Below are 16,846 nucleotides of genomic sequence, written 5' to 3'. Positions count from 1 at the left end.
CGATGGCGACGCAGAGTAAATGTCTTTTACGGATTATGACATCAAAGCCGATCAGCATAAAATGCTAATTATCGGCCGATACCGATCAAACCGATAAATTGGTGTCAAGTTTAATAAAAAGTAATTATAAAATATATATATAAAAAAAGGCAGCATGGTGATTAATTGATTGTTGAGAATTGTGACCATTTTGTGGAGGTTAATTTTGACTAACCATGACTTGGCTGGAGAGGCATTGTCGATTCAGTCTTAACTAGATTGTGGCCTGAAGGAGAACAATTTAACGTAAATAAGATCTACTGTACATTCATACAAACCTCAGTATTAAGATGCCCAACACAACACTGGCATGGAAAGAGGACTTCAGAACATTCAGTGAGTGAATCTCCTTCCCTAGTTGGCAACCCTGTACGCTAGTGCTTGTGGACATAGTGAGTTCAACCAAGCTAGTCAAGTTAGGACACAGGCTAGCAGAATTAGCACAATCGCATAGCTGGGCTGACTGCCTCAAGATTGCATTTATGTCTTTGATGGGGATTGCACTTAGAAGTTGCATTTCTGCTGCAAGCAAATACATTTGACTGAGTACTCACAGGGGCAAGGAGAAGATGGAAGTAAACAGCCAATTGCAGCTTTTTGTATACTCGTTTCTGCATGTGAATGTATTCAGGTTTTGACTCCATCAAGCTTGTGTCCGCTTGCAAATGAGCTGAATGACAAGTTGAGAGATGGAGAGGAGGTGCCAGTAGTTGCGTTACGTAAAGGTCACTTGAAGCTGTGGTGCTTGGATCCCACTATGGCATCTCCTATTGCCCCTCCGCACTATCCCTCACCCCTCTTATTCCAGCCCCTTCCACACACACTTCCGCTGCCATCTTTCATTATTCCTCACCATGCATATCCAGTTTCCCTTGTACCCTTTTGTCATTGTGAATTGTTCGTTTTTGCCTACTCCAGTCTGATCTACAGTTTCTGCTCTTCTTAGCTCTCAGTCTGCATGTACTGACATTTCTGCATCTTGTGTCACTCACCAAATAACCCATTCTCTTACTCCTCTCTTCTCTTTCGTGAGAAATGTGATGGGGGTGGGTACCCACGAGGGAGCCCACACACTCAACTATCCATCCATCCATCCATTCTCTACCGCTTATCCGGGTCGGGTCGCGGGGGCAGTAGCTTCAGCAGGGACGCCCAGACTACCCTCTCCCCAGCCACTTCATCCAGCTCTTCCGGGGGGATCCCGAGGCGTTCCCAGGCCAGCCGAAGGATGTAGTCTCTCCAGCGCGTCCTGGGTCGTCCCCGGGGTCTCCTCCCGGTGGGACATGCCCGGAACACCTCACCAGGGAGGCGTCCGGGAGGCATCCGAATCAGATGCCCCCGCCACCTCATCTGGCTCCTCTCAATGCGGAGAAGTAGCGGCTCTACTCTGAGATCCTCCCGGATGACCGAGCTTCTCACCCTATCTCTAAGGGAGAGCCCGGACACCCTGCGGAGGAAACTCATTTCGGCCGCTTGTACACACTCAACTAGTCACACAGAAATATTGTTCTTTAATTGGTCTGGATTGGATTTTCACATTGAATGTAACATGCTATTTGTCTGTAACCACAGAGCGACATAAAAATTACCGTTTTTTACATTTTTACACTATTGATATAATCTGCTGTAGCAGAGTCTCCTGAACCATCCACTTGAAGCATTGCTGAGTTTCACATTAACGGTTAATGCTGCACTTTCTCTTGATTGCAAACCTTCTTTAGAGCTGCTTAAGTCTGTCCTTTTTGGCTGATTTAGAGTGTTTAAAGTGACAAACCCTCGGGAGAAAATGCATGAGTCAATTCTCTTTTGTTATATTAATTAAAATCTGCTATTTCTGTCCTAACATGAAACATTAGCATGTGATCAAGACAGATAAGAGCTGTCCTTCCTTCCATAGTCAAATAATGTTCAATTGTTATGTGTGTGTGTGTGTGTGTGTGTGTGTGTGTGTGTGTGTGTGTGCCAAGTCAGCAGATACAGTATATTCCATCATCTTTTATTGTTGTCAAGTTATTTTTAATCCCTTCATTTGTCATGATCAACTCTTCTTTCCTCTTGGTCTCAAATTACACTGACTGATCTTACACATAAACAGAAAAGAGCCCAAATGGGAATACACTCGTCATCCAGCTGGAGCATGTTTAATGCTGACCCAGTGGGATACAAGTCCCTTCAGAATTACCCCATGCCTCAACCTGAGGGCACCACGGGGTCAGGTTCCACAATCGCACACATGAAGTACACACAATACACATCAAATTATCTGTCCGCTCACCTCCTGCAACATCAAACTGTCAAGTCAATCAGGCTCCATCAGTCTTATGTGCGTCTGTTTGTGTGTGTCCATGTGTTGAATCAGACTTTTCTCTTACCCTCGTACCACCTCACCTCTCAAAGCTCTACACGTTTGGTCTCCATGGAAACGGGAGGATGGGGTGAATGTTGACATTTTGACACCTTTTATCTCATGGGATGCCAACTGACAGCAACATTGCGTGCATGTGTGTGCAGTTAATAAATATGATGAAATAACAACCAAAAACATTGATGTCTTAAAGGTTGTCTGTTTCACAGATTTTTGTGTGTGGGCATATGTGTGTGTGAGTGTATGTGTGTGCATTTGGCACATGCAGTTTCAACCTTGGTGGTTGGTTCTGATGGGCTGCCAAAGCTGAGCTGCTCAGTGTGTTAGTGGGTCTGGCTGAAGATCAGTGTGAAGGAATTCCCTGTTCAATGCGGTGGGAAGGATGAAAGCCATGCTTAACCAAAGGGAAGAATGAAAAGCTTCTGTACCGTTTGTTTAATTTGTCTCGCTAGGTGAGAAAGGCAGAAAAATTAACTTTGACTTAAATGGCGGTAATCTGGTGTGTGGTTTTGTTTAAAGGGGTAAAAATGGCTAACAAGCAGATCATTGTCTCTTGAATTTTAAACAGATATTACCCAGTTTTAGTCATTTGTATAATTAGGTTACTACTGCTATTGCATACATTGGCACTTAAAAGCATTGGGATTCAAAAGTTTAATACTGTGGAAACCATCTTAGGGTATACTAATGTTTCCCTTTACAGTGGTATAAAATGTCTCATACCACTGTCATTGATGATGTCATGCGAGACATCTAAATAACGTGATATGCAACGCATACCTCAAATCATGGCACTCCGGTTTCCTCCCACATCCCAAAAACATGCAAGGTAGGTAAATTGACTCTAAAAGACTATAAATTGCCCGTAGGTGTGAATGTGAGTGCGAATAGTTGTTTGTTTATATTTGTCCTGCGATTGGCTGGCGACCAGTTCAGGGTGTACCCCGCCTCTGCCCCGAAGATACCAGGGATAGGCTCCAGGTTGGAGTCCGCCCGCAACCCTTGTGAGGATAAGCGGGTCGGAAGATGAATGAATGAAAAATTCCAAGAGCAGAGAAAATTTACAACAAGATAAGAGAGAAAAAGAATATACTTATCATCCAAAGTAACACCCGCAGTAAGGGGACTCACATTCAAAGCTGAAGAGTCCAGTTCACTGTTACCCGACGTCAAAACTAACATAGACTTTTTTTTTTTTTTGTAATTGTTTTGCTATGAATAATGGATAACTTATTTTACACTCGCGTGACAAGGATTTTTTTTCAAATGCAAAGCATGCCTTCGTTATTAAAGTTTATACAGTCATTATTTTACATTTTTTAATGTTAATGTATTTTTCCATTTGTATGGCAGCTAAGAATGTTAAAATGTTCGTTAAAACATTGCCTGTGCAGCAATTGAAGCTAATAAAGCCCTAGCTACTCTATTTCAGTGGTTTCCTATAATAAAAATTGATCCAAACAGATCAACGCTTGACTTGTGTTATTGAACCTTAGAGGTATACTGTACAGTATGAAAGACATGACATGTCAAAAAAAGATTTTATAGTTAAATAAATAAATAGTTGAATGGCTCTTGCTAAAAAAAATGCCTTGATTGGTTCCTCTTAAAAACAAAAATTTAAAAAAGTGTCATAGTCTGCGCCCTGCAGTTCCCCTTTTGGAGCTTGGGTGGCGTGCTGTGCCTCTCCCTTCCCTCTCTCTCCTCGCCCCAGCGATCAGCACCACCTTGGCCGCGCACCTGTTATCAATCAGCACTCATCACTGCGCAACGCCTACCATCATATCCGCATTAGAGAGGGGGACGAATGGAAAACCGCTTTCAATACACCCCTCGGTCACTTCGAATACCATGTCACGCCCCTGCGGTTTTTCAAACCTTCATTAACGATGTCCTTCAAGATATGCTCAACCGATTCGTCTTTGTCTACTTAGACGACATCCTCATCTTCTCCCGCTCTCCCGAGAAACATTGCCAACATGTCCACCAAGTCCTCCAATGCTTACTTGAGAACAAACTCTTTGTGAAAGACCTCCACCAGCTCCCCATTCCACTGGGCCCCTACTGCCTCACAAGCATTTGAACACTTTAAGGAGCTATTCATCAGTGCCCCCATCCTGAGACACCCGACCTTTCCCGCCAGTTTGTTGTGGAAGTTGACGCCTCTGACACTGGGGCGGGAGCCGTCCTCTCCCATGGGACCCCGAATCCCAAAAGTTGCGCCCTCATTGTGCCTTCTTTTCCCATCGCCTTTCCCCATCCGAAAGGAATTACGACGTGGGGACTCGTGAGCTCGGGACCGTTTCTCCTTTTGTTTTATGGATTTACCACAAGAATCTCGGTTATCTCCCTTCCGGCAAACGTTTGAACACTCGACAAGCTCGTTGGGCCTTATTTCTCAGCCGGTTCAACTTTAGTCTCTCCTTCGCCCCAGCTTGACGCTCTCTCCCGCATTTATGTACCCACTTCCAGCCCAGTCGAACCCATCCTTCCTTCCTCTTGCTTCGTTGGGGCAGCCACTTGGGAGATCGAACACATGGTTAAAGAAGCTCAGAAGAACCAACCGGATCCCAAGACTGGACCTCCTGACCGGCTGTTCGTGCTCAATTCCGCACACTCTGACGTCCTCCAGTGGGCCCATAATTCCAAGATCACCTGTAATCCTGGAATCACCCGCACCATCCAGTTCATCCAACAACACTTCTGGTTGCCCAGCCTGGTTAAAGACACCCAGGAGTTCGTTCTTGCCTGCTCCGTCTCTGCCCGAGGGCAGAATTCTCCCCAGCTGATTTGCTGCGCCCCTTACCCACCCCTCACCCATACTGTCATAGTCTGTGCCCTGCAGTTCCCCTTTTGGAGCTCGGATGGCACTTGTGCTTCGCCTTTCCCTCTCTCTCCTCTCCCCAGCAATCAGCACCACCTTGACCGCGCACCTGTTATCAATCCGCACTCATCACTGCCTCCATATAAGCCTGCCAGAGCCAGGAAGTCAGTGCCAGAGTATTGACGTACTTACCCCTTTGTGTTCTTCCTCGTCTCCAGGGCTCCTTCCGTGTCTCCCGCCTCGCTGCCCGTTGCAGCCACGCCGGCCAGCTACTCCAACTGCCCATGCGTCCTACATCTTCCATGTTCTAACGGACCACCATCGCCCCTTGGATATCCTACCTGCTGAGCGATTACATAATAAACCATTCTCATCTACTTCCTCCACCTCCGTCTGCTTTCGGGTCCCGTCCTACATCATACATTTACCAATCGTGACAAAAAGATTCTTATTTAAGAGAATGATTCCTCAATCAAGTGTGTCCTATCTGTATTGCGACTGGTGAATTTAGCAAATCATTATGTGGATTTAGGTGGAACGGTGTTCGACTGGTTAGCATATCTGCCTCACAGTTCTGAGGACTAGGGTTCAAATCCGCCTGTGTGGAGTTTGCATGTTCTCCCCCTGCCTGTGTTGGTTTTCTCCGGGTACTCCGGTTTCCTCCCACATCCCAAAAACATGTATGGTAGGTTGATTGAAGACTCTAAATTTCCCATAGGTGTGAATGTGAGTGTGAATAGTTGTTTGTTTCTATGTGCCCTGCGATTGGCTGGCGACCAGTTCAGGGTGTACCCCGCCACTCGCCCAAAGATAGCTGGGATAGGCTCCAGCACGCCCGCGACCCTAGTGAGGATAAGCGGTCCAGAAAATGGATGGATTATATGGATTTAAGGTTACATTACTAAGTGCTGAAGTCACCTCTGCTTTTCTCACCTCTGCTTCTTATGTGAATGTCAAATGAAGTGGAATGGGAAAGATGCTGTATACTGTACAGGGCAAATTGCAGTTTTAATACATTGGAGGAATAGAAGAAAAGAGGACAGGGAAGGATGTGAAGACAATGAAGGCTCAGAAAGGAAGTTTGAGTCTCTGCATCTCTACATACCACACCCACAGTTGCCATGGTTATTGGGCCTTGGCAGCAGGCAGCATTGTGTGTGTGTCCTGGTGAGTGGTGTTCCTGGATGACATCATACAGTAGCTTGCTGAGAGGTTCAACTGCAGGCATCTACAATATTTATAGACTTCCCCCCTTTAGTACAGATGAGCTCACTCCGTCAGTGTGACCGGCCAGCCTTGGCACACCACCAGTGAGCAAAGAAGTGGCACACACAAGTTACTCACGCAAGCCAGGCCACACCCAAATATATATGCCACCCTTTTCAGGATCATCATGCCTGCATAGGGTTAGGTGTGTCCCAGCAAACTCAGTGATGATTGAACAGTTTGATGCTGTGCGGAGATTATTGTTCAAATAAAAATAAAATACAAAACATTTAAAGCATTTTATATACCCAGGGAAAGTGAGCTGCTACTGTATGAGTCATAAGGAGAAGGACTGGTTCTTAGTGAGGGATTAAACCAGCGGGAAAATAAGGGATCGCTACAGTAACTGCACACGCACATAAACACATTTATGCAAACACATGCGCACTAAAATGACCTCGCTCCCCCTAAACATGTGCATACTACTCACACAGGCTTTAAATCCTCATTTCTCAAAATAAACAAAATCATCTCAAGGGAGACCATGTAGGTCTCTGTGTATGTCTGCGCGTGTTTGTGCATGTGTGTGTGGCATCCATCACGAGATCACCAGGACCCAGATGATTTATTTATGAAATCTGATTTTTTTTCTGCTGGTCTCTCTCTCTCTCTCTCTCACACACACACACACACACACACACACACACATGTACAAACACACATTGAGCACAAAAAAATGATTCTCTTCTAATCTGGTTCATAGTAGGATAGTCATGCTGTGTCCCTGTATGTGTGGTTGTTTTCCAAACCTATATGTATCCCCTGTAATAGTAGGCTCCACCATAATAGACATCACGCCCCAAATAATTGCAGAATGCGTTGAGTAAATAAATACATCAAATCAGCACTTCCTTTCCCCCCCTCTCGTGTCACTGTCACAAGGTGATAAATTGACTCCAGAGCAGACATAGCAGCTGTAAAGCTGAAGCTTAAAGAGAAGTGACATTCGGGGGAAAAAAAAAAAAAAAAAAAGAATTAGTGATTGGGAAGAAATGAAAGACAGATCGGATGTCTGCTGACAAGAAAAGAGCATCCTTTTCTGGAGGGGGAGAAGAGTTAGACAAAAAGCTTTTAGAGTGGATTTATTACATGAAGGACAAAAACAACCAAGTTGTGTCTAGAAAAAAAGCTTTTATTTTACAAATAAAGCTGCAGAAATCCAAAATATAATAATATACTATATATTATATATGCATGATAATGCATATCATATTGTAAAATAAACTATATAATTGTACAAATGAAGGCAACCCTACTAATAAATGCTCTCTAATTAACGCCTCATACTCTTTGCAACTGACTAATAGTTGACCGCAATGAGTGATAAAATTGCACATTAGCATCTGTATTCTATTTATATAAATGTATAATACTTTATGCAGTATTTATTAATGTGAAATGCGTGGTTGTGTGTTTACAGAGTGAGGAGTGTGATGTCGTGTGCAATGTCGCTCAAGTCCCATTTTATTATGCATCCCTGCTTTTGGCTTTAATATTTGAGTCAGACGTCCCACTGTGTGTGTATGTTTTATGTGTGTGTGTGTATCCTGAGCAATACAAAGAAGAGCAGAGTATTTTAGGAACCTGTGTGTGATAAGAAGGTATTGCAGCACACACACACACGCACACACACCCGCACACAAACACGTCTGTCGCTGACACTCCCTAAAGTCTACAATGTTTAATGCACACATTTATGAGGTTCCACTGACATGCCACATAATTTTAGAGGAGAGGGGACTTAGAGCAGAGCAAAATTAAGTAAAATCGGGGAATACGTGATGGATGGGCACAGGCAGATTAATTAAACAGCTCATGAGGGCCTCACACACTCTGGTAGCAAAGCAGCACATTTTAAAGTCAGCAATTGCAATGTCTGTTATGCGTGATGCAATGTCTGTTAGTGTGATGTAGCATTTTAACCAACTAAGAATGACACTCAGCATAGAAGCGTAATACATCATGTTGAGCCAATATATGGACAGAAGTAATGTGACGGTTGCTCATAACAGCCACAGGAAGTGAAATTGTAAGAAAACATGGCGAGAGTCTGTGGGAATGTTTTCCCATTCACCCTGAAGAACACTTGTGAGGACAGAGACAACTGATGTAGGCTCGCAATCTCTGTTAAGATTCATCCCAAAGGTGTTTGATGGGTCAGGGTTCTTAAATTCTTCTGCACCAAATTCACCCAAGCAAGCCCTTATGGACCTTGCTTAAATTGGGACACTGTGGCACAGTTATGCTGGAATAGAAAATTACCTTCCCTAAACTGTTTATGAAAATTTGAAATCAATTAATTGTATAAAATATTGAAGAATTAACATTCAGGGTGAACTTATTAAGTCAATATTCAATTAAAGTCTCTGTCAAGTGAAAATGGTGTTCAAGATTTTATATAGTGGGGGAGGGGCGAGTCATATGATTTGAGCCATACCCAAAAAATCAGGAAAACAGTTAAACGCTATAGCTCCACAATTGAATACTGATACTGCTTTGCAGTTTTTGCATGGTTTCAGCAATTGTCTTCAAACATGTGTCATGTACAGACTTTAGAAACAAATCTCCGAATTCACTATATAATGTCCTTAAAAGAGATGCGTCTCTATAGTTTTGAGCATATTCTGTCACGAACATGCCTTTGACACTACAGTTTAAACATTGAAGCCTTACTGGAGACACACACACACAGTTGTGTTGAGTTACAGCCTGCCATTGCAGTTTTGCAGTGTGATGGTCAAGGGCAGCATGCCTGACCTCCACACACACAAACACGCCTCCTCTTCCTATCTTTGCGGTGTATGAGAGAAAATCATTGGGGATGATGCAGAACACACTCTTGGAGTAGTTTCCCTTATTTACCCTTTGGTTATACAATACAATGCCCATTAATATTAATACAGCTGTCTGGTTTCTTACTCCGCTGACATGATCCACTTTCATTTGCAAAGCCCACTGAGTGAGCGAATAGGTCTCACGTGTACGTGTGTGTGTTTGTGTGGACTCTTCGTTGGCTGCCTGGGACTGTTCCTAGTGTGCGGTGCCACTGCATATTCAAGTAATCAGCCAGACTTGTTTGTATGCAACTGGGTGTCTATCAGGAACCGGTTGTTTGTAAGCTAACAGAGCCTAAATTATGTAGTTTTTTTTTAGATGCACAACAATGGTTATAAAGATGGTTATAAATAGAACAATTTCTGGGACAGACTACTTTGTGAATATCTTGGCACACACATTGCTTGTGAGTGCATCTGTTGCAATGGCAGTTGTGGTCGAAACGCCACGCTAGGATCGAATGGGACGCAGCAAAGACGAAACTGAGTGAGCTGAGCAACGAGGGCGACAGGGGAGAGGAAACCAAGCTGACATCGCCACTTTAAACAGGCAGGATGGCAGTGGAAACAAATCTGCATCGCAGGAGGATAAAAGCAGCTATAGGAGTATGAGACGATATTACCTTTAGGTTTTCTTTTTAATGTATTATACTTAAAAGGGCTTTAATGGTGAATGGTAATGCACATGCTTCATCAGCAATCATTATCCAGATTAGTTCCAAATTGATAAAAATGCATATTTTATAATCCAGGTCACACCTGTCTGGTTATGAGCATACACAAGAACAAGATCCAAGGGTTTCACTTTTCCATATACTGTAGGTCCACACAACTGTTTGAGCTTGGAGCTTTTGTGAACTATACAAGGATTTGGCATCCATCCATCCATTTTCTGAGCCGCTTCTCCTCACTAGGGTCGCGGGCCCGCTGGAGCCTATCCCAGCTATCATCGGGCAGGAGGCGGGGTAAACCCTGAACTGGTTGCCAGCCGATCGCAGGGCACATACAAACTAACAACCATTCGCACTCACATTCACACCTACGGGCAATTTAGAGTTGTCAATTAACCTACCATGCATGTTTTTGGGACGTGGTAGGAAACCGGAGTGCCCAGAGAAAACCCACACAGGCACGGGGAGAACACGCAAACTCCACACAGGCGGGGCCGGGGATTGAACCCCGGTCCTCAGAACTGTGAGGCAGACGCTCTAACCAGTCTCTACCGTGCCACCAGGATTTGGCGTTCCAAATAATTTGTATCTCTTTGATATACATTTACAACAAATTGTGTGTGAAATGCAGGTCTTTTTAACATTTCACAATATCTGTGTTTACATGAATGACTATTTGAATTTTGAAATAGCAACATGCATGTTTCAAATGTTCTTTTTCTACAGTTCTAATTCCTTCCTTAACCACGTTTGTAACTCAAAACACCAGTATCTCAAATCATTCTTCCCCATTGTAATGAATGAAAATGGCATTAATTTGTTCCAGCCCCCCCCCCCAAAAAAAGATTGTTTTAATTGGAAAAATGTCACTTTATAATATTGCACCTTATAAAAACATACAGTAATGACAAGGTTAAATAGAATGTAAAGCATTAAACAATTTTTGCCACATTTTTTGCTTCATTCAATATACAATGTGCTGCTCCTTCCTATGTGCCTACATTGACCACCGGGGGCAGTATAATACATTCATTCATTCATTTCCCATTCCACTTATCCTCACTAGGGTCGCAGGCGTGCTGGAGCCTTTCCCAGCTAACTCTGGGTGAGAGGCGGGGTACACCCTGAACTTGTCACCAGCCAATCGCAGGGCACGTATAAACAAACAACCATTCACACTCACATTCACACTTACGGGCAATTCAAAGTCTTCAATTAAGGAGGCACAGAACATGCAAACTCCACACAGGCGAAGATTTGAACCCTGGTCCTCAGAACTGGGAGGCAGATGGATATACAGTACACGGATATATAGTACATGGAGCCAATCAAAACTCCTCAGTAAGCAGCAGTAAGATTACTCGTTCTTCACAGAGGATAAAGAATATATGCTTATGAGTATTGTTATATTATAAGTATACGTGTTCCTCCACAGTTTGTGTTCAAATACAATTTTATTAAAGGATTATAATGCTGCAACAGCAATGCTGTCCGTTGACTCATGTATAGCGTTTAGCATCGTTTGTTTGCATTAAGCTAAATGGACCTATGTAAAGAAAGGATATGTGGTTCTTTTAAATATGCAACGTGTAATTTGCTTTGTTTTATCGTTAGTTTGACATTTGTTGAAGAATTGTTCAGTATCTGCCAAACTGCTGATTGTTGTGAAGTGAGTTCAGTTTAGTTTACTGTCATCATACAGCACTTGTATCGCAGGTTTTTGCAATTTAAAAAAAAAAAATGGCCGGATGACAGCTCCTATCTCGAAAACTCGTAAGTTGGGTCACTTGTATCTGAAGATACCACTATACTTTAATTGTGGATAAATTTATGTCATAAAGGGGAAAATACACTGTGACATTCCAACTTCCCCACTTAACAAAGTGAATGCTGATATATAATTTGGATTTACACCAAATTTATTGTGAGAAAAATCTGCCTCTAATGCACAGGTGTCAAACCGACGGCCCGGCCGGGGTCCATATCTGGCCCGCCACGTCATTTTATGTGGTCCCACAAAAGCAAATCATTTGCGTCAACGTCCATTATTCTTGCATAAAAACTGTACCAAAATTTCGAAAAATTATATGTAATAAATAAATAATAAATCAACGCCGCTATATTGCAATAATTTTTTTGTAGCAAACCCCTTTTTACCGTAATTTGAATAATAGTTGACCAAACTATTATCCTTGACTTCTGATTTCAAAATTACTTATCCATCAATTTATTGTGTATATGTAATCCTATGATGAAGCGATAAAACATTTATATTGTTTCACAGTCGTAACGGCCCTCTGAGGGAAACCGTACCTACGATGTGGCCCGTGAAAAAAATTTGTTTGACACCCCAATGGCAGCCTACCTTGAGAGAAATCAGTTCAGTGAGCATCAAAGGCTCAACTCTGAGAGGGTGTTTTGCTTTTTCTTAGGCTGTTTATCCCATTTTTGTGGCATTCAACAAGGAATGACAATAATTTAGAAACGCCAATTGGAAACTTATTTTTACACTTGAGTGTTAAAGGATGTTTGCTTGGGTACTACTACAATACTGAATTTATTATCTAAAAGTGCATGTAAATCTGATAAAGGTTTTAGAATGCTGACAGATTGATCATTTGTAAACTGATCATTTCTAGTTCCAAATTGTTTTCCAAGATCCAGATAGATAGATCAAGTGGGATACATTGTGGTAGTCTATGGCCATATATTTATCCTTTATTGATTTGTCTGCTGGTAACTACTTGGCATATAGTTGATGTAGTATGTAATATGCATTTAATTGTGTGATAAAACATTCACATTTGCATGTCAGTTCCTTGTCCAGTAAATTATTATGTAATTAGTTTTGCATGGCTATGCATTATACCATGTGGGTTATAATGACGGGGGATGGGTTTTTGCAAGGCGGTGCCCTCTGCCTCATATGTTCTGACATAAAATGGCTGCGTTCCATCAAGTGAAGGTTCAGTTGAGATTATAACTTCTTGGAAAAAAAGAGTCGCTGTTGTGGATCAAGTGTGCTTAGGGCAAAAAGAAATGCAGTAAGAACATAATGGTGTGAGTGGTTAACAGAATAGAACAGAAAAGAAGCAGAGTGCTTCCATTTTGATGAATTCTTCTGGGAAAAATAACATCTCATTTGTGTCAACTTTCTTTCTTGTTGCCACATGCTGGTGTGCATGAGTGTATGTGTTTTGTCTTTTTATGAATCGTCAGCCTTTCTTGTTATGACAAACCATCACCTAATACCAGGTTGCAAATTCCAAGATATCGATCGCCCTACCTCAGTATCGCTCTAAATTGTGAGCACTATGCGGCCAGTAGGGGACACTGCCTCCCTACAAGCCTGGGCAGGAGTGGCGCCTGGTCCATTTGCCTGCTCAGTGGAACCACACTGAGGCTCCAGGGTGCACTGAGATGCTTTGAGTGAATGGTGGAAGTCACCACAATCACTAAAAGACGTTATGATGTGCGGCGACTTGTCTGTCTCACTAATTTATCCTCTCTCGCTGTCTTGCACAAGCACACACTTTCTCTGTGGTGAACCCTTGTTTCCGTGACAACCAGGTGCAAGCAAGTCGACTTGTTGTCATGAACTATTTTTGCTTTTTCCACAGCAGAGCCGCTTATGAGAGTTACGTAGTGATGAGCATTTAGTTACAATTTTACAGATTAAACAGTTTTATAATGAAAACAAGAAGAATCAAGAGACAGCAACGTCAGTTATTAAAAATCGATCATGTTATCTTCACAGTGATTTTACTGTCAATGTGGATAACACACTGCATCTTTTCTCATTTTCTGAAACATCATTTAATTTCATTTACTGCCACTTTATGTACACAGGCTAAAAGGCACACGTATACAAATGCTTCCTTGAAATATTATATACCTCACCGCTAGTTTAAGAGTAATTGAAATAGCCATATTGCAAGTTTATCAGATTATAGATAAAAGTGGTGCATGTGAACATGGCCGAATGCTAAATAGGGATGGATGGGCATGATTTTTTAATTACGATTAACTGACAGGACACGTTAACATTTCGTAACAATAATCAGTAAGCTATAGTTATATTTTTCTAACCTCGTTGCCTTCTGTATTTGAGTTTGTTGAGGATTTGCTGCAGTGGCAATAAAAAGTCTGCACACCCCTGCCAAATGCAATATTTTTGTGATATAAAAAATTTGACAATTATGATTCCTTTGAAAACCTTTCCCACCATTAATGACCTGCACCCTCTACAACTCAATTGAAAAAGAATTGTGTGTATATTTAATGCCTTGGAAACTCTTTTGTACCCTTCTCCTGATTGATACCTTTGATACACTACAAAAATGTCAGGAAAAGCCTACAAAACAGCTGAACTTTATTCAGGGTTCATCAGAGGCACTTTAAATGGTGGCAGCTGTGTGCTGATTCCCATTTAAAATGAGTTTGAATGTGATTGGTTAATTGTGAATGCAGCCACATCCCCAGTTATAAGAGGAGTGTGCATGTTTATGTTTACTTAAGAATGGTTTCAAATGCCCATCTGTACCGAAAACAATCAATGACTGATAACAGTGGAAGAATAAAGACTTGCATATTTTCTACATGAATTCAGGTGACACGTTTCACTGTAACCATACATTGTGCAATTTATTTTACTTCAAAACAAAAACTCTCAAAATAAATGTCAGCCTTCTAGTCATTCCAGATGGTATGTCATGGGATCACCAAAGCCGCTCGCTTAATTCTCTGTCTCATTGTGGACTACATTTTGTTGCGCTTGACGTATTTTAAGCTGAACCTTCCTTGAAGTATACTCAACACAGCAGTCCCAACTCGCCAGTGTCCTCAAACTAGGCTCAAAGTGACACGCGTTGTTTTCAGACATTAATTGATTATTCTTGAGACTAGAAAAACTCTGGAAGGGCTTTCAGACTGCAGTCATGCACTGTGAAACCCAACTGAGAGCGGAGGAACGTTTATAAATAGAATCAGTAGGCACAGCAGTGTCACAGTGGATGAAAATAGAGTTCTTCAATTTGGGTTGAGTGAGCAGTGATTGGGCTTTTTATTAAGAGGAACTAGTGATTCTGTTTTTTTTTTTTTGGGGGGGGGGGGCTTCTACTCTCTATTCTTGGCATTCGTTTTTAAAACTTCACATCTACACTAGATGATCCTACAATGTGGTTGAAGGTCTAAAAAATGTTTTACCTAACAGAAATAATGTAAAAGAAGTGGTACAAGCAATGTTTTAATTAACATTTTAACATTCTTCCCTGCCATTGAAATGTTAACAGTAGTCGGCTTTGATAAAACTAAATGAAATTCGAAGTAAAACTAGTCACCATTTGAAGACATCTGCTAGACATAATATGCATTTTTATTATTATCGGTATTATATATGAACTGTGGCCGCATGGTGGCCGACTGGTTAGAGCATCTGCCTCACAGTTCTGAGGACTGGGGTTCAATCACCGGCCCCGCCTGTGTGGAGTTTGCATGTTCTCCCCGTGCCTGTGTGGGCTTTCTCCGGGCACTCCGGTTTCCTCCCACATCTCAAAAATATGCATGGTAGGTTGATTGAAGTCTCTAAATTGCCTGTAGGTGTCAATGTGAGTGCGAATGGTTGTTTGTTTGTATGTGCCCTGCGATTGGCTGGCAACCAGTTCAGGGTGTACCCCGCCTCTCGCTCGAAGATAGCTGGGATAGGCTCCAGCACGCCCGCGACCCGAGTGAGGAGAAGCGGCTCAGAAAATGGATGGATGGATGTATGAACTGTAGTTCATTCATTCATTTTCTGTACTGTTTATCCTCATTAGGGTGGAGAAAACCCACACAGGCACGGCGAGAACATGCAAACTCCACATAGGTGAGGCCGGATTTGAACCCGGGTCTCAGAACTGTGACGCAGATGTGCTAACCAGTCGACCAACTGAACTGCAGTTAATACTTGATTATTTGTATTGCACATTTTGTATTTGTATTTTCTTTCCTGCCACCACATCTCAAAGAAACACAAAAAAAGGCCCTTGTGTAATTGACCTTTTAGAATGACGCTCACTGACCCAAACGCTCACGAAATTAGCGAATGTCACGCTTGATGACAGTTCCACTTCTAGTTTTTTGTTTGACTTTTGCGGCATAAATTTAGGTAGGACTCCAAATTGTACCACTGTGTATTCAATGTAGAACAGGTGCCTGATCTGTCTCTGAACCCTTCCTGTCACTTCCTCCATCAGCTGATCACTACAGCCGGCTCACTCACCTCCTCCTCTGTCCATCCTCTAAATGTTGTCTTTCTCTCTGATCGAAAACCCAAATGTACCACAATCCCCTTGACTCTGCCTGTCCTTGTTTCTCTCTCTCCTCCCTCTCGCTCGCGCTCCCTTGCTCAGGCCAGCTAACAGAGTGTTGCTGCGGTGTCCGAGGGCAGAGGGAATAGCATTAGGGAACAGCTTGTGAATCCCGCTCTTGCTCCCTCTTTTAATGGGGATTCTGTTTGAGGGATCTGCTATGTTTAGCCTGCATCATGAACCCAACAGTGAAGATCCATCTTCAGAATGGGACCCACTTTAATACCTACATGTACCAGGTAGGGAATGACGTGCAGAGTGTGGATATTAGGAGTGAAGGAAGCTCTCCAGTGGAAATAAGTCACACGTCTTTGGCTGTATTGATTTCACTGCTGATGACTTTTTTTTAAGACTATGACATGACCGTCTTTCATCCTTTTCTCTCTATCCCATTTATCACTGCGTGCTGTAGTCAGACTGCCATGAAATGATTGATGTTTCAAAGAGACCCAGAAGGAAGTTGCTCCACTAAGGCTTCTCTCTAGTTGATGTGAGTTCTT

The 16,846-nt window shown here is 42.4% G+C and overlaps 1 protein-coding gene across 10 annotated transcripts in view; it reads left to right on the top strand.

The window, feature by feature from the left end:
* The window catches only part of ppfia4 (PTPRF interacting protein alpha 4), an 80,685-nt gene that overhangs the window by 23,460 nt on the left and 40,379 nt on the right, over positions 1 to 16,846 (top strand). Inside the window, exon 1 of one of the 10 annotated variants that reach the window (XM_061785343.1) lies at positions 16,430 to 16,585. The exons of the other annotated variants lie outside the window; for them this stretch is intronic. Within the exon in view, the coding sequence (XP_061641327.1) occupies positions 16,523 to 16,585 (63 nt within the window). The 5' untranslated portion in view covers positions 16,430 to 16,522. Of the gene's footprint in view, positions 1 to 16,429; positions 16,586 to 16,846 lie in introns of those variants that run through there. 10 annotated transcript variants of the gene reach the window in all.

Source organism: Phyllopteryx taeniolatus, chromosome 9 (genome assembly GCF_024500385.1).
Source record: "Phyllopteryx taeniolatus isolate TA_2022b chromosome 9, UOR_Ptae_1.2, whole genome shotgun sequence".
NCBI classification, from domain to species: Eukaryota; Metazoa; Chordata; class Actinopteri; order Syngnathiformes; family Syngnathidae; genus Phyllopteryx; species Phyllopteryx taeniolatus.
This window is presented reverse-complemented; position numbering and strand designations above follow the sequence as displayed.